At 35.2% G+C, this 26,832-nt stretch overlaps 2 protein-coding genes across 5 annotated transcripts; one reads left to right on the forward strand and one right to left on the reverse strand.

Annotated features, from left to right (window-relative positions):
• Positions 1 to 701: 701 nt before the first annotated feature.
• On the forward strand, positions 702 to 8,421 carry LOC140803063 (pentatricopeptide repeat-containing protein At3g18110, chloroplastic). Of its 4 annotated transcripts, XR_012111753.1 has the most exons (6): positions 702 to 4,330; positions 4,425 to 4,625; positions 5,081 to 5,171; positions 5,585 to 6,314; positions 7,716 to 8,241; positions 8,324 to 8,421. XR_012111753.1 is itself a non-coding variant. In XM_073158755.1 (4 exons), the coding sequence occupies exons 1-4, from the start codon at positions 807 to 809 to the stop codon at positions 6,089 to 6,091; spliced, it is 4,323 nt and encodes a 1,440-aa protein (XP_073014856.1). In that variant the 5' UTR covers positions 702 to 806; the 3' UTR covers positions 6,092 to 7,341. The 4 variants fall into 4 exon arrangements, 1 of the variants encoding a protein (XP_073014856.1); XR_012111752.1 differs by having other exon boundaries at positions 7,716 to 8,405; XR_012111754.1 differs by lacking the exons at positions 7,716 to 8,241; positions 8,324 to 8,421 and adding an exon at positions 7,348 to 7,709.
• Positions 8,422 to 14,261: 5,840 nt separating this feature from the next.
• Positions 14,262 to 16,625, reverse strand: LOC140803064 (beta-amyrin 28-monooxygenase-like). Its single transcript, XM_073158756.1, has 4 exons — positions 16,028 to 16,625; positions 15,003 to 15,458; positions 14,728 to 14,912; positions 14,262 to 14,649 (listed from the first exon to the last, which is right to left on the reverse strand). Exons 1-4 carry the CDS (start codon positions 16,548 to 16,550, stop codon positions 14,353 to 14,355), a joined length of 1,461 nt encoding a protein of 486 aa, XP_073014857.1. The 5' UTR covers positions 16,551 to 16,625; the 3' UTR covers positions 14,262 to 14,352.
• Positions 16,626 to 26,832: the final 10,207 nt, after the last annotated feature.

Below are 26,832 nucleotides of genomic sequence, written 5' to 3' on the forward strand. Positions count from 1 at the left end.
TTTGGTCTTTCTTAAAAAATATGGCAAAAATTTGTGTGAGCTGGTCTTACGGATCGTATATGTGAGATATATCTTTTTTTTGGGTCACATATGAAAAAGTATTACTTTTTATGCTAAGAATATCACTTTTTATTGTGAATATGAATAGGGTTAACCCGTCTCACAGATTATGATCCGTAAGACGGTATCACATGAGACTCACTCAAAAAATATTATGAAAAAATATTGATTTCATTAAATAATTCAAAATTATTATTCTTCATCCAAAAATATAATTCATTATTTTATTAACGAATATGTTTAAGAACTAACAAACTGAATATCGTAAAGATTGAACTTGATTTGTTTATTTTAACGAACATCGTTAAATGAGTTTTTATCGAGTCGAATTTCAAATAACTCACTGATAATTTGATTCATTTACCGTCCTAGATATAAGAGACTAGATATCATAGAAACAATAATATTTTTTGAGTGGGTCTCATATGAGACCGTCTCACTGATTTTAATCTGTGAGACGGGTCACCCTACCCATATTCACAATAAAAAGTAATACTCTTAGCAAAAAAAAGTAAAAGTACTACTTTTTCATGGATGACCCAAATAAGAGATCTGTCTCACGAATACGACTCGTGAGACCGTCTCATACAAGTTTTTGCCTATTTTTTAATAGATCGGAATGGTTATATGTTAGGTTTTGTGTTTCTAAAATCAGAAGGAACGACTAAATTTCCCCCTGCTCTATCCTAAATAACATTATTTTGAAACGCTGTGTTTCATGTAGGTAATTGAATTCCAACTTGGACATGGCAGGCACTGGGGTGCTGGGATTTATCACTCCACCGTTCTACAACAGAAAATCCAAGGTACGCAAGAAGAACACACCCACTGCATGTTGCTCTACTACCGCTTCTACTTCAAACGAACAAGAAACCATTAAAAAGTTCAGCTACAGTAGAGCTATGCCATCTGTGAGGTGGCCTCACTTAAAATTCAAAGAAACGCATTATGATTCGTCACAGGACCAGCTATACACCGATGCTAAAGATGGTATTGAAGTGGAAAATAAAGGGATGCTGGGGAATGTGGATATAGATGATAATGGTATCGACGTGTTTGATAAAAGGATTTCCAGAAACAGGGTGAAGAAGATGAATAAGTTGGCACTGAAGAGGGCGAAGGATTGGCGAAAAAGGGTGCTTTTTTTGACCGACATGATTTTAGACTTGAAATCTGGGGAGTTTGTGGCGGATGTTTTGGATGAGAAGATGGTGCAAATGACCCCAACTGATTTTTGTTTTGTTGTGAAGTGGGTTGGGCAGTCTAGTTGGCAAAGGGCTTTAGAGGTTTACGAGTGGTTAAATCTTAAGCATTTCTATGCTCCCAATGCTCGAATGTTGGCTACTATCCTGGCAGTGCTTGGTAGAGCCAATCAAGAAGGATTGGCCATTGAGATTTTTACCCGGTCTGAGCCGGCTGTTGGTAACACTGTCCAAGTCTATAATGCCATAATGGGTGTTTACGCTAGGAATGGCCAGTTTGCCAGGGTTCAGGAGTTACTTGATTTGATGCGTGAACGTGGGTGTGAGCCAGACCTTGTTAGTTTTAATACCTTGATAAATGCACGTTTGAGATCGGGACCAATGTCCCCTAATCTGGGGATTGAACTTCTGAGTGAAGTTAGGAGATCAGGGATTCGACCTGACATAATTTCTTATAATACTATTATTAGTGGTTGTTCGCGTGAATCCAATTTAGAGGAGGCAATGAAGGTTTTCAACGACATGCAGGTACACAAATGTCAACCAGATTTGTGGACTTACAATGCCATGATTTCGGTCTATGGAAGATGTGGGCTGTCTGGTGAGGCAGAGCGGCTCTTTAAGGAGTTGGCATCGATGGGTTTCTTACCAGATGCAGTCACATACAATTCTCTACTTTATGCCTTTGCAAGAGAAGGGAACGTGGAGAAGGTGAAAGATATTTGTCAAGAAATGGCGAAGATGGGGTTTATGAGGGATGAAATGACTTATAATACCATTATCTACATGTATGGTAAACGAGGTCAGTATGAACTTGCTTTGAATATTTATAGAGACATGAAGTCCTCTGGTCGAAACCCTGATGCAGTTACTTATACCGTCCTCATTGACTCACTTGGCAAAGCAAACAGGATGACAGAAGCTGCACAATTGATGTCAGAGATGCTAAATACTAATACTAAACCCACTTTGCGCACATACAGTGCTTTGATATGTGGCTATGCAAAGGCTGGACAACGAGAAGAGGCCGAGGAGATGTTTGATTGCATGCTCCGTTCTGGAATCAAACCAGATAATCTGGCATATTCAATCATGTTGGATGTGCATTTAAGGTCAAACAGCTTAAAGAAGGCAATGTTGTTGTATGATAAAATGACTTCTAGTGGTTTTGTTCCGGATATTGCTCTTTATGAAGCATTTTTCCGGGTTCTTGGTGGAGAGAACAATGAAAAATATATCGAGAAAGTGGTGAAGGATCTGGAACATCTGCATAGCCTGGATCCCGAGATGATTTCTTCTGTACTTACAAAAGGAGAATGCTATCATTTTGCTGCTAAAATGTTGAGACTTGCAGTTTCGCAGGGTTCTAGCTTGGAAAAGGAAAACTTAATCTCGATCTTGGCTTCATATAGCTTATCTGGACGACATTGGGAAGCAATAGAGTTGCTAAAGTTTATACAAGAGCATGCATCTGGACGCCAGCAGTTTATAACTGAAGCCTTAATTGTTGTTCATTGCAAAGCAGGTAAACTAGATGCTGCTTTAGATGAATACCACAAAAATATCCCTATTCATATGTCTAATGATAGTTGTGCCATGTATGAGTCTCTGATCAAGTCCTGCACTGAGAATGAGCGCTTTGCGGAAGCTTCTATGCTGTATTCTGATTTGAAGTTCCATGGAATTGAACCTTCAATAGTTATATACCAACAAATGTCTTATACATATTGTCGATTGGATTTTCCTGAGACAGCTCATCAGTTGGTTGATCAGGCGGAAGTGAAAGGCCTTAATCTTAATGATATATCAATTTGTGCATACCTTGTTGAAGCTTATGGAAAATTAAAGCTTCTGGAAAAAGCAGAGTGTGTTGTTGGAACCCTGAGGCAAAGATGCGAAATGGTAGACCGAAAAGTTTGGAACACATTGATTCAAGCTTATGCTGCAAATGGATGTTATGAGAAAGCAAGGGCTGCTTTTGATACAATGATGAGAGATGGTCCTTCTCCAACTATTGATACAGTGAATGGTCTATTGCAAGCATTGATTGTCGACGAAAGGCTAAATGAGCTCTATGTTGTGATTCAGGATCTTCAAGATATGGGTTTCAAAATTAGTAAAAGCTCAATTATTTTGATGCTAGAAGCATTTGCCCGATCTGGAAACATATTTGAAGTAAAGAAGATATACCTTGGAATGAAAGCTGCCGGGTATCTTCCTACCATGCATCTTTACAGGGTAATGATAGGGTTACTTTCCAGGGGAAAACAGGTAAGGGACGTCGAAGCCATGGTCTCTGAGATGGAGGAAGCAGGATTCACTCCTGATCTTATAATATTCAATTCATTGCTGAATTTGTATACAAAAACAGAGGATTATAAGAAGGCAATTCAAGTGTACCAGAAGGTTCGGGATTCTGGACTTAAACCAGATGAGGAAACTTATAATATTTTAATCATAATGTACTGTAAAGATTGCAGGCCTGGAGAAGCCGTCTTGTTAATGCATGAAATGAGGCGGCTCGGTCTAAACCCTCACATGGACACATACAAAAGCCTTATAGCATCTTTTGTTAAGCAGCATATGCTGGAACAGGCTGAAGAACTTTTTTATGTCCTTATGTCTGAAGGACACAAACTGGATCGCTCCTTTTATCATTTGATGATGAAACTATACAGAAGCTGTGAAAACCATTCTAAGGCAGAAAAGTTGCTTGGGACCATGAAAGATTCAGGAATTGAACCCACCAATGCCACAATGCATCTGCTTATGACTTCTTATGGCAGCTCAGGCCATCCAGCTGAAGCTGAAAAAGTGCTCAATAGTTTAAAATCAACATGTCCAAATCTTAGTACTTTACCATATAGTTCAGTCATTGATGCTTATCTCAAGAATGGTGATTATGAGGTTGGCATTCAGAAGCTCAAGGAGATGAAAAAAGAAGGATTGGATCCAGACCACAGGATATGGACTTGTTTTATCAAAGCCGCAAGTCTGTGCCACAGTACTAGTGAAACCTTCCTACTCTTAAACGCTATTGGAGATGCTGGTTTCCATATTCCAGTAAGGTGCTATTTCTTTTCAATCTACCTTTTATTTCTGGGTTGGGGGAGGAAATTTTATCTATACTCTGTTCTTGACATAAGACAATCTCTCTCACAGGCTATTGACAGAGAACCCTATGCTGCTGCTGTCAGAGATAGATGGTTATCTTAAGAAACTACAGCCCGTAGAAGATCATGCAGCCTTTAACTTTGTTAATGCTTTGGAAAATATGCTCTGGGCTTTTGAGCGCCGGGCAACTGCAGCTTGTATTTTCCAGCTAGCAATTAAGAGAAACATTTATCCTAATAACGTGTTTAGGTAACTTCTAATTTTGTCCCTTCATACGTATGTGCACAATACACACTTTTCTGGTGTTTATATCAACAGTTTATGCTTTTGAGCGTTTCTGACATTCAGATTTGTGAGGGAAACAACAAAATAATGTGAAGTTGGCTTTTAATATGACTTTTGTTCCTCTGATTTTGACCTCAAAATTCAATTATTTGTGCCTTTGTTGGACGAGATTATTTTCTCGCGAAGCTTGAATTGTTTTTTTTTCAGTTTAGGGTTGTTATATTACAAAGACCTCTCAGCATTAAAAAAGTGAACCTCATAACCAAGAAATTAGCGACATTACTTTTATGAGCCACTCCATGTTCGTGTTTAGATACTTGTGGTCAATGAAAATAAATTGATGCATCAAAAGGTTTGCAATGGTTCAATTTCTTTTGATTCTTTGAAATACTAATAAGAAAATTTACTTTGTTTTGCAGGGTGGCAGACAAGGATTGGGGTGCTGACTTTAGAAAGTTATCTGCCGGTGCTGCTCTTGTTGGACTGACCTTATGGCTTGACCTCATGCAGGCAAGGATCTTTCACTGTGTTGTTTTTTGTTTTAATATTTAACATGTGCTAGACCTACAGAAACTTATTTTCCAATCTCAAGACTTGATTTATACTAGCATTGCTCATTTAGGAATCTTATTGAATTAACCACTTAACTTCTGCAGAAGACTGAAAAAAGGGAACAGAATGTTTGCTCCCCAAAATATGCAAGGCATGCATGGAAAGCAATTGTATATTTTGAAATTTGGTTTCATGGATGACATACTATTTTTCAATATGTTTTCTCGATTATCTTTATTTAGTAGTTTGATATCCATATCCTATGCTTGTGTAACTTCTGTCAGTTAATTTAAATCCTTCATTGTCTTCCCATAAAAAAAAAAAAATCCTTCATTGTCTTGGGGTCAAGTATTCAATGTTGGCTCTTGCAGGATGCATCACTTGAAGGTTTTCCTGAATCTCCAAAGTCCGTAGTGATGATTACCGGTACAGCAGAATACGACAAAATTTCTTTGAACAGGACACTGAAGGCATACCTCTGGGAAATGGGTTCTCCATTTCTACCTTGTAAAACACGAAGCGGCGTTCTTGTTGCAAAGGCTAACTCCTTGAGAATGTGGTTAAAGGATTCCCCATTTTGTTTAGACCTTGAGTTGAAAGATAGCCCTATTATCCTAGAGACTAATTCAATGCAGCTCTTTGAGGGATGCTATATTAGACGGGGCATAGTTCCTGCTCTCAAAGACATAACAGATAGACTTGGGGAGGTGGCACCGAGGAAGTTTGCAAGGCTTGCTTTGTTGTCAGATGATAAAAGAGATAAAGTTATTCGGGCAGACATAGAAGGCAGGGAAGAAAAATTAGCAAGATTCGAGAAAGTTCGGGCTATGAAAAATAAAAAATTGGCAAGTCCCGCAAGCAAAGATCCCTCAAGTTAAAGCAGAAAGTGGAGTTTTGAACTAGCATCTCCTAGCAAAAGATTTGATGGTAATTTATTTGGTTTGCAGTGCCCCTAAATTTGTTGCATGGCCATGATTCTGTCTTCTTTTCAAATTGACTCGGTTTTGTCAAGGAATGAGGGGAAGACTAACTTGCCTTGTACAAGATGTGAAAGAGCTCAGTCACTGCTGGCATATCAAGACATCCACACGTATAGTCGAGGTAAGAAAATGGCATATGGGTTAGCAATCTATTCCATTGTCTTAAAAAGTTCCAGTTTGATGCTTTAATTCTGAGTAATGAGATAAGACAGTGGTTAACTGCTATTTCCATACATAGTTTAAAACTGTATATTGTTCTTGTACATTACTTTCAACACTTGGGGTGGGATATTATGAATCTTTTCTATTTTACCTGTACAGTTTATTCAACACTGAAAATATTTTGAATCTCTATAATTTATTTGTTGCAATTAATCACTTTCATGATAATCTTCTCATATTCAATTTCTACATGACATAATTTTTCGTAGAATGGGAAATATTTGATAATATTGGGTGGTTAAAATGTGAGAACCGGGAAACTGTAATTTATTTATAAATTGTATTCTTGAACTAGTATCATTTATTTCATTCGGGACATTTCTATAAACTCTGAATTGTAGGCTCAGTTGATTGATTTTAACATGATATGTATCTGTGGGAGCCATTTTAAAAAAATTAAGTTCAACTTTTGGGAGAAATTTTTTTTTTTTGCCTGATTGATTGATTGATTTTGACATGATATGTATACGTGGGAGTCATTTAATGTTTTTAAGATTCAAATTTTGGGAGATTTTTTTCCTATTATATCCTGATTTTTTATATTTCTCCATTGCATTGGAACAGTTGTTTGAAATAAAAGGTGCAAGCCAATAATATGTATGTGAAGCTTTAAAACGTTTTTCATGTTTCAGTTATTATTCAATAAATTTCATTGATCTATTTGACATGCACGTGCTACAGTCCCAGACAAATGCCTTAATCTAAGGTTTTGCTGAAGGCTTTATTTGGTTTTGGTATGTTTCAACAGGCAGGCTGTCTGAGTTAGTAGATTTGTTATGCTTTTTTCAGACGTATCTAGAAAAATCACGGTTAAGCAAAATTTTAGCAAGATGTAGAAAACCGTGAAACTTTTATCTCGGTCTACCCCTGCAACCCCATCCCATTGTCCATGGGCAAACAATGTAGTACAACATGAAAATTATATCTTATAGGGGATTCTCCGAAGGATCTGAAGGTCAGTTGGACAGTTGCTTTACTTTTGTGTTCATTCAGTTGGATTAATTTCAAATGTGGCATGTCACTAATTTTCCTTTCAACTAGTATTTTTCAAAATTCTCTCTTTTTACTCGTCTGAAATTACTTGATGAGAATACTTCGATAAAAGGCACTATGTTACTAGTTATAGTTATCAGCAGCTGATATGCAGTCTTCATATTGCTAAACCTACTTTGTGTTTGTTACCTGTTTGATTTGTATAAAACTGACTACATGCACTCAAATATTAAAAAACCAATCAAGGCATTCTCAATGTAATAAATTTCGCATTTACACATTCTGCTCCGGCGATTCTACTCCAAAGGAGTTGGCGACTGCCACACACAATGAAGGTTCTTACTTACCAATTTTATGTAAAAAGCAAACCATCGTGCTTGTCAAGGTCCGAGTAGAGATGAAATAATTCAAGGCTTATGGTAAGCTGCAGTTGAAGAGGGTGAATAACCGCCATGTTGGAGGGGAATGTACTGTGTTGCAGCTTGCGTCATCAAGAAAATGTGAAGAAGATTTTGTTTATTTACTACTTGAATAGGACATGGACAGAACTTGGAGTTATCAATTGAAATCGATAGCCTAGAATACCCTGTTGATGGAATTGTTGTCATTGAGAAGGTATATGAAATTTATGACCACTTGGTTGCATGATGGATTTAAACGGACAAACTTATGGTATTTCCACCTATACAAATTTCTGCGCATCTGAATTCAACCAAATGACACTTGTTTCCTGGTGTTTTTGCCAGTTCCCTAGGTTGTTTCAAGTGGCCAGGCTTGGCATTTGAAGTTATGACAAGAAAATCACCCAACCTCCTCTTGCCCCCGTCTATTGTGTAATACATTGCAAGTTGTAATTTGAAAATTGTGCAATAATTTTAGCTCGCCAAACGGAACGATTCTCTCGTTTATTATCAGATTTTCGGCTCATGCAACACAGCGGTGAACGAGTAATCCTTTTATCCGTGATGTCTCCATTTAAATGTACACCAAGAAACAAAAAGCTAAGGTTCAGATGGAGCTAGGGATGTAATCGAGTCGAATCGAGCCGAACTCTTGAATGTTTGAGTTTGGTTCGTTTATAATCGAGCCGAGCTCGAGCTTTATTTAACGAATATATGCATGGTTCACGAGTTTATTCAAGTATTTATCGAGCCTAAACAAGTTTAATAAATATGAATAACACATTTAAATTTTCATTAAATTAATTAAAATGTAAATTATATATTTAAAGAAAAATATATTATTCTTATTAAAATTTGTAAATTTATTATAATAAATAAATTTAATTGATTTTTCTATATATTTCATAAATAATATGCAAAATCAATAAATCAAATATCAAAATTATTATTTTTTCATCTAAAAGATTACTCATGAACTTACTAATGAACATGTTCACGAGCTAACGAGCCGAATACTGTAAAGCTTGAGTTTGGTTTGTTTATCTTAACGAGCCTCATTAAACGAGCTCAATCAAGCTTTTATCGAATCGAGTTTCGAATAGCTCACCAACGGTTTGGTTCGTTTACATCCTTAGATGGAGCTTATTCTTTCATTTGCAAATTATATGCCTACAGAATGGATGTGTTATATGGATGTCAATGACCTAGCTATATACCGGAGAATACCTAAAGATGGATAGGTTCTCTCTCTTTAAAGAACTTGCACTGGTGAATGAATATTCAATAACATATTGTTCTTGTACTCTTGTTTTGAGTAGCAGTACATAACATGTTTTTCCGTTGAATTTCATCACTAATCTCGATGAACTAAAAAGAAATGTAAATCAATTCTTATTTATTGCAACTTGTGATATTATCTTACCCCAATTTTATTTCTAGACAAAAGTTTTAGAGATTCATAAAAGAGTATAACCAAGACATCCATTTTTCTGTTTTATACGACGAAAATATGTCATTTTTAGATGTTATTGTTTTCTCATGCTCAATAAGTAGCCGAAGTTTAAAATTTTTAAAAAAATTTAATTTAACAATCAAATATTTATTGGGCGTTTTATAATTCAAATACTATCCATAAGGTGTTTAAAGTTTAATTACTTTGGTGTTAAAAAACGTTTGCATCAAACTAGTCTAGATTAACGGATATAGTTCTTCTTGTAAGTCTCTTCGAACAATCAACTGGACCGTGTTCCGTTCTTCGATCATCTAATCTTGTCCACGATCAAAAAACTGCACATCTCATATATATCACACTAGAAATCTTAATGAAATTATGTGTTGAGATTAGATCGTCGAAAAAAGCAGGGTGCGGCATCGGCGACAAGGCATCGACAGTGCACCCGCGATGGAAAGGTGGCGCTCCATCGAGACTTTGGTTCTCCAAGAACAATGGTGGACGAAATTATGTTTGTGAGAGGAGATAAATTTTTCTTTCTCATGTTGTGTATATTTATCAACTCATGATAAATAATATTTATTATATTTCAAACCTTGAATCTTAGTCTCATTAGGATTCTACACAATCTAATGTTGTAGCCCTTGTCAAAATCTCTGCATATATCTTTTCAACTTTTGAATAAAATACTACACGATATGATAATTAATTAATTATCAACTCAAGTATCTAGACCATCTAGAATATTCTTTGACAATTTTGACTTAGTAGTCAAATACTACAAATTATTATTTATTAAATAAATTTTAAATTAACTAATTAATTAATTGTGGCTTCATCATAAACACAATCGACGACCAGTCATCGTCGACGTGACAAATGTACAAATCTCGTTATTATGGTGAAAAGTGAATTTTCAAAAATCAAAATTTTCATTTTTCTCTTTTGGAAATTGCCTATTTTGGAACTTCTTTCACTAAATTAAGGATGTGCTCTTCTCACTTAATTATCAGTCATGCTAACTTCTACAACTTCCAAAATATGAAAGCTACTTATAATTTTTTTATAAACAACTTTCGGATCATGGTAATAGCGTCTAGTGGCATCGTCTCATGATCCTCTAGTTATCACTAATAGTGCATGCACAAACTAGTAAGTTATAGTTAGAGTATAGTATCTTCCCTTCAACTCATATATATCACTATCAAATCTGTAATCAATGGTACATTGAGAGTTACAAATGAATTTGCTAACAATGTGATGCAACTTTGAACAACAATTGTGACATCGTACATGCAAATAGGAAAACACATTTCCCTAGAGCACATGTCTTACTCTAGCCAAAGACTTTTTGTTGTAGAGGCTCGTATTTCGTACTCGTAATTTTTCGGAATTATTTAAAATTTTTCTTTTTAAATAAATAATATGCCACATTCATAAAATAAACTGATAAAATAGGTTTAACTTAAAAGTAACCGCAGGAGTAAATATTGTGTTCAAAACCACAACTTAAAAATAATTCATCAAAGTAAAAACTGAGTTTGAGCGTAAAAGTAAATGATGAAATGTGAGGTCCTCGGGTTCCTACTACTACTGACCCAAGCTAGCTCACTGATCCCCGCCCTCGATCTCGACCTCATTAGTACCTACAACAATCAAGTCTAGTGAGTCTAAAGACTCAGCATGCATATATCGTGAATAACAAGTAAATATATCATAAAATCGCATGCAGCGTAAAATTATCATATCATAAAGCGTAAGGTAAAATTCGTGTCATGAGTAATTATAAATACGTGCATAACTGAAAATCGTACGTAAAAGATTTACTCGATAGAGCCCTGTCATAAAATATCATACCGAGATTTTTCTAGTAGAGATAATGTTTCTACGCAAGGGGCCCGTAACATAACATGAACATCTGATCAGATTAAACCACAGTATACTGGACGGTATAGATCACCACAGCCCTTGGACTGGATGTCTGTACCCATCATGAACATGAACCGGTCGTAGGTCACCGGGTAGAGCGCTCCCAGAAGCGTGAGGTGGCCACAAGACATATCGCATATATCTCAAAAATAAACATTTTATATTTTATGTACGTAATATAATTTATAACCATGTTTATACCGAATGACTTGGGTCGTTCCCAGGCTCGCTGCGACCTTCTAACATGAGAAACATGCAAATAATTTCAACTTGACCAACACTTCATAACCGAACCAAAAACGAGACAATTACGCCCAACAAACTTAGTATCCAACCATGGCTTCGTATCAACCCGAACCAACAATTTCCATCGTTGGGCCATGATTAAAATACACCTAAAATGATGGAAATATATCTCTAGGGCTGTAATACACGAAAAATGTGAATGGAGGCCAAAATCATGAAACGCTCTTTCGAGAGTCACTTTGGTACATTGCACCGTAAATTCTCGTACGAGTTCTAAACTTAACCAAAGGTCAAAAAAATGACCTTCCTAACTCATTGAGGTACTGTCCAGTCCAAGGCCATAGGCTAAAAGCCAACCAAAAACTCGTACATGACCTCTGAACCGAAGCCAAAGTTGTTGTCATAACACAGTGGCAGCAGCTGCGCTTCCTTGCATGGTTTGTGAAACCAATGGTCATTGGGGCTTGAACCACCGACCAAATTCTCTTACTAACATCCCAAGGTGTGGCTTGAACCATGGCTAAGGGCACTTGGCCAACCACAACTCAAGCAAACACCTAGGACAACTCAAAGCTCAAACCGAGAGCACCAAAGAAAATTATGTACTCTGATGTATCGAAATGTTTGCTGTCTTGCATCGTTCTAATGGCCATATGATCGACCATGGCTCGATCTAGACACGATGAGGTATTGTATGAATCAAGGCTAAGGCTAAAAGCCAACCAAGATCCACCCAAACCCCAAAAGCCGAAGCTCATCCCCCAAACCAGAAATGAAAGGAACCGAGAGACATGTGTTTTGTTATGAAAACTTAATGGATCACCAAGCCTTGAAAGGCTGACTTGGTCACGTTCTAGACATGCTAAGGAAGGGTTCTAACCATAGCTATAGTCCTTAGAACAGCCATGGTTCGAACACACACTTTAGACAACCCAAACACAAAATCGAGCTCAACTTGCAACTATGGGAAAGTTTCTGTCAAGTCTTGATTCCTGAGTGCATGGCCTTGAACCAATGGACCAACATGACTCCAACACACCCTAGTACATGCCTAGATGCAGCCTTGAGTGCCTGAATCGAGCAATATTCTGAAACCACAAAAACAATCAAAACCGTGAGGCAACAAGTGATGGCCGAGAAAATACTGCACATATTTTTAAAGAAAGTTGTTGCCATATTTCAAAATTTGCTTTATAATTTATGAACACAACATGGTTTAAAAATATGTATAAGACTTGATTGAAGAGAAAAGAATAACATATACATGCCTGGAAATTTGTTTAAGAAAGAAAACAAACTATACGACGAACACGGCGCGGCGGACGGAGTTCCTTTTCTTTCTTGTTTTCTTGATGAAGGCTCATGATTTCTTGCTGCTATTTTCTCCGAAATTTTCGAATGTGAGGGGGTGAAGGAGTGTTAAGGAATGAAGGGGTAGGTTACAAGGAAAATAAAGGAGTCAAGAATGCATTAGCGGGAAGTTTCAAATTTAAGGAATGGAATGGCACAAAGAAATGATTTTCTTCCTTCTAGTTACTCGAAAATGAGGGAATGGGCTAGGCTAATTTTGAGGTTTAATTAGGTGCAATAAAAGTGCTTAATTATTAATTATTGGGGATTTAAAAATGAGGGAATTATCATACAAAGAAAGATTAAGGAAAAGAATCAAAAATGGAGAGTTGCCAAACATGTAAGGATTTGATTGAAGGAGGGCCGAAATTTTGCTATCAAAATGGAGGTAAAATATTGCTTAATTCATGAATTTTAACTCTTTAAAGTTTCAAACACTTATTATGTATTTTAGTGAATCAATAATTTAATTTTGGATATAAATTTTCTTGCATGCATGGCTAAGTCTTAAAATAAATTACTAACATGTTAAGTTACAATTTCTTAAATAAAATAGGCCTAGATTAATTTATCCCAATTGGTTACACATTTTAATTTAGGCTTAATTAATTATTCGATATAAAAAAACTTATTTACTACTTAATTCCAATTAATTAAATAAATCCTTAAACATTCTTTTACATTAAAATAAATTATTCTTTGGCTTAAATTAAATTTAGGAATATTTCATATTATTAAATTTTATCTCAATACTCCAACTCAAGTCCAGCCTTGCGTATTTAACCGAAAAGATAAAACTAAACTTCTGTGATTTAAAATAAATGATCATGACTTAACAAATTTTAAAATGCCTTAAACACTTCATAAATATAAAAGAAATCATTTTTAATTTAAATAATAGTAGTTATGCACACCTTATACGTAATCTGATTTACCGAGTTCTACATTTGTACTATTAGCTGCTCATTATATCACATATGATATTTTCTCCTGTAGATGAGCAATGAATCACCGACTACAATGTATTGGCTCCTACATATTTGGAAACTACACTCAATCTCATCACCTAATGACCCTCAATAGAGTCGATAAACGACTAAAATTGCATGTTAGTACGCAGAGCTTTCATGTTGTTTCGGGTCAAAGGATTAAAGATGTACAAACAACTTGGAAAGTGTGTGAAGTTTATTCAGTGTCTCATCAAATAAATACTCATCTGTATGAATAGAAATTTTCATGATCTTACCAATGAAACATGATTTTAACATCAAATATGTTAGTCTAGAGCTCGAGCTATCTTTATCCTTATTTTAGATGGCGGAATTGACTTAGAACTACTTTAGAATACACATTATACTTCCTAAAAATTCACAATCTACGTTGAGAGACAGATCTCATGATACTTATTGTATTTTCAATAGTTTTATCTATGTTGCTTGCATGAGTATTCCGATAAAGTTAATATCATAATTGAATAAAACCATAAATTATCATTAAAATAAAGATCGTTTTTACATATAAGCCAATAAAGTCCAACCACCAAGTTGGTTTGTTGGATATATATTCTAACATATACGATGAATAGAAATTGGAAGTCCATTGACTGGGGTGGGAAACGGATCATATATGATCTTTTCACCAGGAATCACTAAATTCCACCTATATTTTTTTATCAAATTATGTAGAAATATCAATATCTCGAGTCGAGCAAACTCTTTCCCCAGACACATCCTAGGTCCTCCGCCAAATGGAACATAGGAATAAGGAACAGGACCACCACCATCATATCTTGACGGATTTAATCTCTCATTCTCAGGAAACAAGCTAGGATCCATATGTGTCATCGGTGCATTCCAATAGAACTGTCAACAAAAGAAGCGTTCGTTATGCACCAAACACCAGCTAGTGTCATATATAAAAATTTATGATTTCCTGAATACCTTCCATCCTTTGGGTATGTCATAGCCACCATATTTCAAATCCTCCATAACTTCTCTAAAAGCACCTACCACGGGAGACGATAATCGTAAAACTTCAGACGCTACATTCCAGGAGTACTTCATCTTCTGTATATCCTCCCACTGCAGAAACTCTCCTTCTTTCGATGCTGAAATTTCTTTCTGCTCTGCTCGCAAAAATAATCAAATAAATAAGTAAACTTGAAAAAAATAGCAAAGCTATGTGTACATATGGATGATAATGCAGAGTGCTTGACCTTGCAAGACTTGTTCGTGTATTTCAGGAATCTCGGCAAGATACTTGATAAGCATCATTATAGCAGAACTTGAAGTATCATGACCGGCAAAGAGTAGGAGAAGCGTGTTATTTATGATAACTGATTCGGGCATAAAGTCGCCATTTTCATCAGGGTTTGCAAGCAAATGGGAGAGAAGATCTTGAGAAGGTAACACAGTTTTTTGTTCCAACTCCACTCTCCTCCTTCTGACTATCATCTGTAGTTCTCTCCTAATAGCATTGGTAGCTCTATTTGCCTTAAAGAATCTTGTTCCTGGAAAGTTGAGAGAGATAGAGATGACTCCTTTTATGAAAATACTAAAGAGGGAAGATAATTTTGCTATTTGTTCAGGCTCTTCAATGCTCATGAACAATCTACATGCCACCTCAAATGTGTATGATCTGGTAGCTGGAAACACCTTCACCTCCTCTTTACCTAATGTGAAATAAGGAGGCATGAGTAGAGTAATCGCTTAGTTCTTGCGAACATTCAAATAAAAAGGTAAAAGTTTGCCCTGATGCAACCAACTTTAATATTGAAAAGATATTCATTCTACCATATTTATCTGGAAAAGGGTCGATTGTCTTGTTCAAAATTAAGAGACAGGAACCAGTAAAATAATTTTAGCCTCTCGGCCTTGATCTCATCTTGTTCTCACTAATCGACATAGCACCCACGTTAAATGAGTTCTGAGAAATCAAAACTGATTATACAGAATGCTAAGACAAATCATAATGCTTGCCTTGTTTGAAATACTATGCAAGTAAAAATTAATATTTAAAAAAAATGCTTACATAGGAGCATTTATTTCAGTCAAATTTAAAGCCGGACACCAAAAAAAATTATTCATACAATATATAGAATATAAACTTAGATATGAAAAAGGACACACACAAAGTGTGGCAAAATAGATATGTTTGTAGGAGAAAAACAAATCCACATTCACCACCAACGATAACTACATAAAGCAACAGTATCAGTATCATGATGGATGACTCTTGTACCTTGCCAGCGAGTGTTTATGTGCTGTTGGGCAACCAAATCCATCGTTCTGATATAAAGCTTTGTGAAGGCGTGTGGGCTAAAAAATTGAGATACCATTTTCCTCATTTGCATTCCTTCAACTCCAGAAGTAGTAGACAGACACCTCCCGAGTAGCCTCCTCACCGAAGCGGGCCACCAAATCCTGACCAATTTATTCTCATTACTGAACAAAAACTTGTACCCATTTGGGCCATCGCATATCACAGCTACAGATTCCCCCATAAGGGAAGTCTTGAACACCTCAGACTTGTACTTCTCCTTTCTTTCTTCCACGAATTTCCCGGGAGTTCCGGCCCTGCTACGGCCAAGAAACTCCAGTGATTCCCCAAGAACTGGCCAGCCGTAGCTTCCCGGAGGAAGATTTAAGTGATTCCTTTTTGCTGATTTGTTTCTTATCAAAATATGGAATATGATTAATGAAAACAAAGAGGCTACGAAAGCTTTCAAAACTAATGAGAGATCATATGAAAAATTTCCAGTCATCTTCACACCCTAAGAAGTTCATGGAAATGAGAAGAGAGACTGATTTTTTCGTTTTAATAGGGAATGTCGTTTTGATGGAATAGTCAATTAATGCAATAATGCTACTCAGGCACAAAAGTCAAACCTCTTTTTACCAAGACTGGAATGTGACGTGTGAAATGTATAATGCTACGAAGATAATATATATAATTATATATAAGAAAATAGTTGTAGAAGAATAACGGGAAATTGACTTTTCGATTCTAAGCCGTCGAATTTTTTTGTGAGTTCAGTGATATTTTTTAGTACCACATTTCCACATGAAGTGTATCGCATTTTGTATGACATAGTACCACAATTTTGTGAGTAGGGAGTGAACTCAAAGAAATGTTTTGATTGGGGATTTTTCATCAACTTCCCCGAAGAATAAAAATAAATTTTTTTAAAATAATTTTTTTTAATTTAGAAAATTGATATTAATTGGGAAAAAAATTAAAATAATGTTTAATATCTAATGGCGGAGGGCATGACCGAGATTTATGAAAATATGTAATGATAATTTAGAGAAGTAAAATATTAAAATAAGATTTTTTTAAAAAAGTAAGATAACCCCAAACATTTAAAAACAGTTTCTAATCTATCAAAATAAGTTATTTGACAGCTTATAAGTTGTTTGACCAAATTAATGCCAAACAAATTTGAATAGCTTATAAGCTCCAAAACAACGTATAAGCAGTTTTGAAGCTTATAAGTTTAGTCAAACACCTTTTTAAGATTGTGTTTGGATTGAAAGATTTGGATTTGATGGTGGCGTGTGGTTTATCATCTCATCCCTACGTCGATAAACTTGGTGGCTCATCATGTCCCTACATCTAGTGCATGTCCGCTGTGTCATTTTTGCATGGATTCCACGAGCCATGCTTTGTTCTCATGCCGGGCTGTTAAAGCTTGTTGGAAAAAAATAATCTTTTGGAGGTTCTTGAAACAAGTTTGCCATATGGAGGTTTTGGATATTGCCCAGTGGATGAAGGAGAAACTGACTAGAATGGAGTTTGAATTTTTTGCGATTCGTGCCTATGAAATTTGTTCAGAGTGACTAAAAAAGGTTCATGAATCCGACTCCAAAAATGTGGTGGCAAATGCGGACTGGTGTGAGCATTTGCTTCGTGATTTTCAGGAGGCCCGAAAGTTGTTAACATATTCATCTAGCAGTCTTGAACCCGCAAATTCCCCGAAAACTTGGATGGCTCCTCCCCTTAATCATCTACGATCAGATGTTGATGCAGCATATAAGAGACCTCTGCTAGCTTTGCGATAGGGGGAGTGGTACGCAATGACGAGGGCCAGCTTATGTTGGCGTTTGGGAAGAAAATTACTAAGCCACAATCTGTTCTTATAGCTGAACTTACAGCTATCGCGGAGGGACTCTCATTGGTGCAAGATCATCACATTTAACTTCATCAAATTTGCTCGGATTTTCTTCTGGCTGTGCAAGCAGTCACACGTCCAAAAGAGGACTTCAGCTATGTTGGCACTTTTGCAATTGATATCCGACGACTTATGAGTAATCATACTTCCTTAACGTTGAGCCATGTGATGCGCTCAGCGAATAAAATGGCACATTCATTAACTTCTTTTGCTATTTCTTCCCCATCCTTGTTTGTGTGGATGCCAGGAACTTTTCCTCTTTGGTTATCAATAAACCTAAATGCATCGTATAGAGAATCAATAATGAGAAGAAATTATTGTTGAATCTTCTAAGCGGATATACAATTCTCATTTTTACTTAGTATGAGCATTATTGGTGATAATTTTTGGTCTCGAAAAATTTAGAGGCATGAGATAAATTAAGAGGCATAAGATACTGCTGTGATTACGATAATATAAAAATAAGATACTAATTAAGAAAAGCAAAATAATTTAATTTAAAAAAACATAATTTTTTAGTATGAATTGATCGTATTAAAATACGTAATGAGTTATATGTAAATTATAGTGAATGTGGAAATGGAAAGAAATTTCGCACAATATACATAACAAAAATAACTAATTGCATAATTTTTTTTAGCTATATTAAACTTCAATAAAGATGTGTTTAATAATATATGGATAGAGAACAACAGCGCGATATAATACATCTAGAAAATAAAAACAATAGATTATTTGAAATTTCGATTATTGATTATTTTATTCCTATTATAAATATGAGATAATTTAATGGCAAACTTTCAATAACTTTCTACTTCACTTCTCAACTTTATCTCTACTCCATATCCCTACAATTTTTTGTTTTAACTCCCCAATATTTTACAATTTCCAAGAATACCCTTACCTTTTTACATATGGTACGTGGTATTGTTATACTTATTGAGCATGTTCTTGAAGGCATATAGCCTCAAGACATACAGTTACGCAAGGTTTCCAGCCTATATACCATGCTCAAATGATCGATTATTTTTATTTATATAAAAGGTCCATCATGATTCCGTATAATAAATTGAACATTTTACCTTTTTGACCAGAGTACCGCATGGATATATCCACTGAATTTTACAGACTGCTCCTCACAGTCCAACCACACAATCGCAACTGATGGTTTCTGACGCAGATTCCTTCAACAACACTTAGCACAACCCTATTTCTTTTCCTATCTTAGGGTGTAGAGTAAAAGTTCAATTTGAAAATAATATGGGCAAAATCCTTGGTTCTTTTATTCAAACATACAAAATATTATTACATAATAACCTCCTGTAGATAAGGAGAAACTTGTTTAACTACTAATAGTTAGTAGCCGAACTTACAACACACATAAACTTGAAAGAGAATATGACACAATGTTTTGAAGAAAAACGAAGAGATTGAGTGATTGATCCTTTCATCTTCCTTCTGCCTTCTTATTTATAGAAGCCGTTTGCGGATTTGATTCACAGACTTCAACTCTTGCCATAGCTTTTCTTTATTGTCATCCAGCTATGTTTGACATTATCTCTTGAGTGGGTTGAGTGGATGGTTGAATAGTCCCTCTACCTTTTCTTGATTTGTCCCTTTCTAGATCATTAATCTAACAATGACTTGTTCTTCTGATTTTATCTCCTGGCATAACCAGTGGATATGCGTCTTTATTATATCAGCTAAGATCTCGTTTTCTTCTTCTTTTAATAGTTTGTAGAGATCTTTAAAATATTTTAGTTGCTTTCTTATTTCTTTAATCTATCTTTTGGAAACCTTAAGATATGTAGCATACATTTTTCTTTGGTTCCCAATTTCGATTTAACTCTTGTATAAATTTTCTTGTTCCCATTTACTCTTTATTTATAGTCATTTGGGTCCAAGTTTTCTTGGTCATTTAGTGGGTATCACGTGTCCACTACTTCCTGTCGGGGAATCTTTTAGCTTTTCCTATCCCCAAGAAAAAGTGATGGTAGTCACATGTCCAGTTATTTTTGTTGAGGAATCTTAAACTTTTGGCTTCCCTGAAAAAACGTGGCTGTGGTCCTTCACCACTTGGTCTTGTCTCTGCAAGATGCTTCTTGTCTGATCGAGGTCTGAAACCCTTGCCAAATTCTGGCTCCTTTTGATTTGGACATTCTGGGCAGATATGTTATGACCACCTTCCCACATGAGCCATATTGCAGAATTTCCGATAATTTTTTTTACTCCCCTACAGCTTGCTATTCCGCAGAGTATTTCTTTTCTTTTCGAATAGGTCTTCTACAAAACTTGTGGTTTTCATGTCATAGTATTTAACAGGAATGATCCGTTTATCGAATTATGATAAAATTTAAATGAAAAATTGACCCATAAACCCCATGCTCTTCTGGCAGAAATATCGTCTTCAGTAATTGAAGCAACAAGGGGTGTTTATTCTGACGGAGGATCTTTGATAAATTTCTGAACATTTGTATCTGGCCTCCTTAACTTGATAAAATGAAAGGTTTCATGAGAGCCTTTTCCTATTGGTTCTGGTGTTGTACTGAAAAAGTATAGCTCCAAAATGTCTCCTCTGGACAAATAGTCATTATTTGCTCAAGTTTCATGAACAGCTTCCTAGATACATTTTGGTAGATTTGAGATTTCTGGGAAGCTTGGTGATGTGGTATAAGCTGAGGCAAGAGCCCCAAATTCATACGAAGTTTTGACCTCTTTTGGATATGAATTTGGTTTCATTCATACCCTAAGATATTTTCCTGCAAAATCAACCCTGATAGTAGCTGGGTTAATGCCTACTCTTGTTTTCAATTTCTCTCAATTCTGTTGGTACACATGTAATGGAGAAATTGTTGCTTCATTAGTATCAACCTTATATTTACCCTTTTCACTATTAGGTCTAAGGTTGATCTTTCCATCTTCAATCCCCGAGGTGAAAGGTTGACATGAGGACTCGAGATAAGGATCGAGAGTCTCAATTTTTGTTTCAGCCGACTCATCTGGAGATGATCCCGACTTAACACTTGTGCAAGGGGTATTTGAATCCTCTGCTCCAGGTATAGAGTCATGTACTCGAAAACTCTCTATTTTGGAAACCAATGGCTTCTCAATTCCTTGGAGGATAGGCCTTTGTATTACAGACCATAATTGAGTATAAGCATGTAAGCATCATGTGATTCGATCAGACACAATTCTCTTATCGGCTTGTTGCAGTTTTCCCGCAACTTATGCGTTTAAGACCAGCTTGTTAAACTTGTTTTGAAGCATTTCAAGGTGTTCCCTCAAATGCCTCTGCATCATGATGATGGCATCGATATCACCGCTGTCAATCTCTTGTTAAAAAATCTGCAAGAATATTTTCATGAAATTTAATTATCACAATATCAAAAATATAATTCTGACATAGTGCTTATCATCTTAATAATCTGGCATTCTCAGGTTTAGACTCAATTCTATTCCTTAAGAAAACTTTCACCTGTATATTATCAACTTTTAAAGTAAATATCTTTGCGAGTAAAAATAATGGCCATTTTTCAAAAGCTTTTTTACTACATAGAATTCTTTTTCGTTGATATGCCATCTTATGGCTTCTGTATCTGAGAATAATCCACTGCAATATCGGCATGGCTGTTCTCCTTCTGGTGTAAGCTTGGTTAAATTGCCGTCCACCAATGATCACTGTCATCCGTATACAATACCAGATCATTTTCATCCTGAGGAATAACCAGTTTTGGAAGATTTTTACAAATCTTATTTAATTGGCTAAGTCTCTGTGTGTGTTCTTCCGTCCATATAAATTTCGCATCTTTTTTCGATAATGTATTGAACACTTTCCTGTGTTTTGCTAGTTTTTTTAATAAACATCCCAGTAAAATTAGCAACTCCTAGAAAACTCTGAAGTTGTTTCTTTTCTTTTAGTTCGTTTGGAAAATTTTGTACATTTTTACTATATGATCCTGCAAAATTATTCCAGACTCATCGATTTCTATTCCTAGAAATTCGATCTTTCGTGTGGCAATGACTGCTTTCTTTTCTGATAGAACCAGTCCTGTTTTTTTTTTTTTGCAAACATCAGAGAAAATTTCTAAATGTTTAATATGTTCCTCCATATTTTTAGATGCAATTAACACATCGTCAATATAGACAGACAAAGTTAAAATAATCTTTAAATAGATTATCCATTTTTCTTTGAAATATATGGGGTGAATTAGCCAATCCTATTGTTAATACTTCCCAAATATAGTGTTCTTATGGTGTGGAGAAAGCTGCGAATTTCTTGCTTTCTTCCTGCATCCGAATTTGGTAAAACCCAGACTTACAATCGAATTTAGAGAATATCTTTGTGTTGCGTATTCAACTGATTAGATGTTCTCTTCTAGATATAAATTACTCATCAAACTCCAGAATCTTATTAATTTCTTGTTAATTAATAACTAATCTGGGTATGTTCCTTTTTATTTCACCATGATTTCTTACCAGGAATCCTATGCTACTGTATGGTGAAATTTCTGCTTTGATCAAACCAAGATCCAAATGTTCCTTGATTATAATCTGCGTATCCTTTTGATCATTATATTCATTGGGATAAACTTGCAACGGACAAATTCATACTCTTTGTCTTCATTAATTTTAAGGCAAGCTTTGAGTTGATTTTTGTCCCACCATACCAAGGGATCTTCATTGTAATTTTCTTTGATCATTTTCTTGATATCTTCCAATAATACATTGGATTCAAACTCTACATCATTCTTATGTAGAGCTATATTGAGACATTCTATTTCTTCTGGTTGGAGAGTTTTATTTGCTCTTAATTGGAGCATTGTTTCTCCAAACCGTCTAGAATCTTTCATTTTTTGGTTCAAAAGTTTTCCTTCATCACCACGCTTGCTGCAAAATTGAATTGAAAATTTTCAGTAAAATGCATCTCTTAATAGGTGGACTATGATTTTATGATAACAAGGTGTTGTGAACACTAATCGTCTAGTCTCATTTCTTGAGTATAAGACTTGAACATTTGTAGGAAATTATTTCTTAGCAAAATGTCAGCTCATGCATCATGAAAATAAATTGGTTGTGTTTTTACCTTGTACCAATGTGTTTGTTCATCACCTCCAATTACGATTTCAGTCATCTTAATCCATTTGCATAAGATTACGATTCTTATAGAGAAATCTCTTACAGCAATCTTTGGTAGTTCTTCTTCCAAATTATTTGAAAAAAATCTTTTTTTTGCGGTACAGATTCCAGCGCCTGAATCAATATAAGCAGCAAAATATTCTGCCTTATATTGTTCGTATAACATTCCTACTGGAATGTATATCGAGAAAGGACTTGTAGTCATTGAATTTTCCACATCCTATATTCAACCATAAATTCCATTCCATATTCTAGATGTTTCCAATGTTTATGTTCCTCGAGAAACTCTAGTCCAAGAACCAATATCTGGTTCTTTCCTGGAATTCTTTTGATATGAACTTCAATTCTCCGATATTAATCATACCTTGGTAAGTTCCTATCATATGTTCTAAATAGTATATGATATTACAAGGGAATCGATTCTTTTGTTTGTAATATCAAATACTATTTCTACTTCTTTACACCCTTCTGGGCATCTGAGATTTCCTATTGTGGAAAAGCTTTTTAGCTCCTATTGGGTTTCTTGAACATGTGTTTTTCCCTCCCTATAACTTGTAATTCTCTCTTCTTGATTCCAATCTAAGACTTTGATTCCTTTGTAGAATCGGTTTGTCTTGTATTTGGATATCTGATTCCTGTATTAAAGGAAACTCAACTCTTTCTGGATAAAATGCCTGGACAACTTTTTCAAATATCTCAGGTATTTCAATGAACTCATTTCTAATAAATAACTCTGAATGATGTGTATTAGATAGAGTATATGAAATCTGATAGGTAATAGAATATGGTCTATTACATTCTTTCATCAGCCTTTTTCTTTGAAATTCTGATATAATGTCAAAGCTCGGCTGAAATCTCGATCTGACAGGTTATAGGCTATTCTTGGATATATTACTCCTATAATCTTCTTGTGCATAGATTTCCTGAGATAGTTCCCAGTACTGAATCTTGAAGGTTCTCTATTATTTTATCGCATATAGCAATATCAATGGGTGAATATATTCCTTCTTTGAAAGTGCTTTTATCATAATTTGGATTGCTCCAATATGAATCCAGAACATAGTCCTTGCTACTTCTATCTTGAGTTTTCGTAATTCCTCCTTAATTTCTTCAGCAGGAATTAGTTGTATTTCCATTCTATTTCCTGTAAGTTCCATATGAATTGTCATTTCCCTCCATAGATTAGATGATATTTTCTGTTTCTTAGGCCAATACTTCCTTAGAACTTTTTTACCTATTCTGCAGAGGACCCTTGATATCTCTGAAGACTAGGATTTTCTCTCATGATCATTTGGACCATGTTATGAGATATTGTTGTCTGGTTTCTTCATGTATTTCTTGTCGAAACACCTCGTCTTCAGTCAGATTTTAATTCAGTTTCATCATAATATTCCTGACTCAAGACTTCTTCTTCTTCATATACTTTCTTCTGAAGCGATATCCTCAAATCCGTATACCTGAATTAGATCTTGGTAATAAACTGCTTCTTCAAAATCCAGAGTCAGATCGAAGCGTTTAATACATCGTTTCTCATTTTCTGGACATTTGGTTGAGATATGACCTTTTGCTCAACATGTCCAACAATTAAAATCCTTGAAACTCTCATTAGCTTCCAGTATGAGCTCTTCTGAAAGTTTTCTTCGTAGATGTCTTCTTCCTGTTCTTCGAGATGTACTCGATGCTTGAGATGATATCCTACTTCTTGATGGTCCACTTCTTTGTCCACATTTATAAGATATGGCCTTCTATCTACCATACTGTTCTTGGTTTCCAAGAACTTTTTCCACTTCTAGCATAAGGATGAATTCTAAAAAATTTCCTCTTATGCTTTTGTGGTTTACTTTCAATAATAGTTGGAAGATCGTTTTCCTTACAACACAAAGAAGTTCATTTGTTGATACCCCTTAAGCGTTTGTAATTCTTTTGTAATGCTGCCATATAACACCATTCTGCCAATTTTCCTTAGAGAAAATAGGCTTTTCGTGCCAGCGTATCTGGATTGCCAGGGACATATTCCCTTATAAGCATTTCTCTCCAGGAACTCGGTATTTTAGCGAAGAAAAGCTGTATATCTATATTTTCTTCGACCTTCTGAATTTCATCTGTATTTAGTGAACAACATAATATATTCATCCACTAAATATATGTCATGTAATTCAAGGCTATACAGAGCTTGAGTATATTTCTTTCTCTTCTCTGTATCTTGATTGTTAAAATAGTCTACCCCTATAAATTGTGCTTTAAATAGGGTAACCATTTTTCCAGCTATCTCACTAAGAGATTCTCCAGCTAGGACTGACTCTTTGGTTTTTAATGAAGTCATGTCCCAATCAATTTTAAATGATCCCATAAGACTCCTTTCTAGAAGTTTAATGAATTCTTCTCTGTTGAGATCAAGTGTTCCTGCAGCGATTCTCATAGCAAATGTCCAGTCATCTATGAGATCTTCTTTGTTTTTGAAATCTAATACACCAAGGTTAAGCATAACCCCATAAGGATGTATATGTTCTAAAATAGTTTTTCCATAAAGTGTTTGGTGCAAGGGAATATGATTTCTCCTTGTCCTTGTTCATGTTGGGTGTGATTCTCCACCAGTATGGAAATCGGGTTGAGATTCTCTCATACTTATATTATGAGATCTCACACTTTCCCTTGGTGGTTCCTGAGAAGATGACCAGTTTATAGAAGGTTGTTCACCTCCCGTGGTATTCATCTTCAGATCTACGACTTTGAGATTTGCGAAAGATTCCGGAAGCTCTTGTAGATCTTCTAGAACAATTCTTTCTAAAGTTATCATCAGAATAATTTCGACAAATTTAATTAGATTGATCATTTTTTCTTCTTCAGTCAAAGGTTTTTGCACAACTTTGGTCTTCCCTTGTTGATATAACAAGGGTTCAATACCAAAGGATGGTGGTAACCTTCCTTCTGAAGTTCTCTTACTAAAACTTCGTTGTTGTTCTAGGATTTTAATTCTTGTTCGAATATCCTTTAATATTCCAAGAATTTCTTCCTGGTTTTTAAGGATTTTCTCCACATTTTGTGGTACATAATACAACATATTGCCACATTGTGTGGTACATAATACAACATATTGTCATAATTTTGTACCATCTTTTGAATTTCTCTCAGATCTCTCGAGAGTTTAGAAAAATCCGGTACTATTTCTAACATGTTATTTTGAATCATAAGTTTACCTTATGAACTCTGATAAGTTACTTCTTGATAACTAACCTTGGTTAGATCTTCCTGTTTTAAATATTCCAGAGTTCTGGAATAAATCCTGTAAATAATTAATCTCGAACCTAGGTTCGGATTCATGTTATTTGAGAAAATTCTCCTCCTCAAACATTTAATTACTTCATTATAATAAATTTGTATCTTTGAAATAATTTTACCTAGGCTCTGATACCATTTCGGTCTCATAAAATCAATCATTAGAAATACACTTATAAGGGGTAAGTTTGTCAATTTTAACTTTTTAGGGAGTTTAGGCAAATGTTTTTAGGTGTAGGGAGTTGAATAAATTTTAGTTGAGGTTTAGGGATTTATCTAAAATTTACCCTTAATTTAAAGTTATTTTTTTTTATCATATATTATATCTAATATGTTATTAACTAGTGAGACATGCTTCTTGCTAGCTTACCTAAAAGAATAAATTTGTTGGTTCCTAACCCAACACATGCCACAGATTGTTCTGTTGTTTCTGATTGTGTAACTGAGTGATAAATTGGGAACG

Source organism: Primulina eburnea, chromosome 10 (assembly GCF_022965805.1).
Source record: "Primulina eburnea isolate SZY01 chromosome 10, ASM2296580v1, whole genome shotgun sequence".
NCBI classification, from domain to species: Eukaryota; Viridiplantae; Streptophyta; class Magnoliopsida; order Lamiales; family Gesneriaceae; genus Primulina; species Primulina eburnea.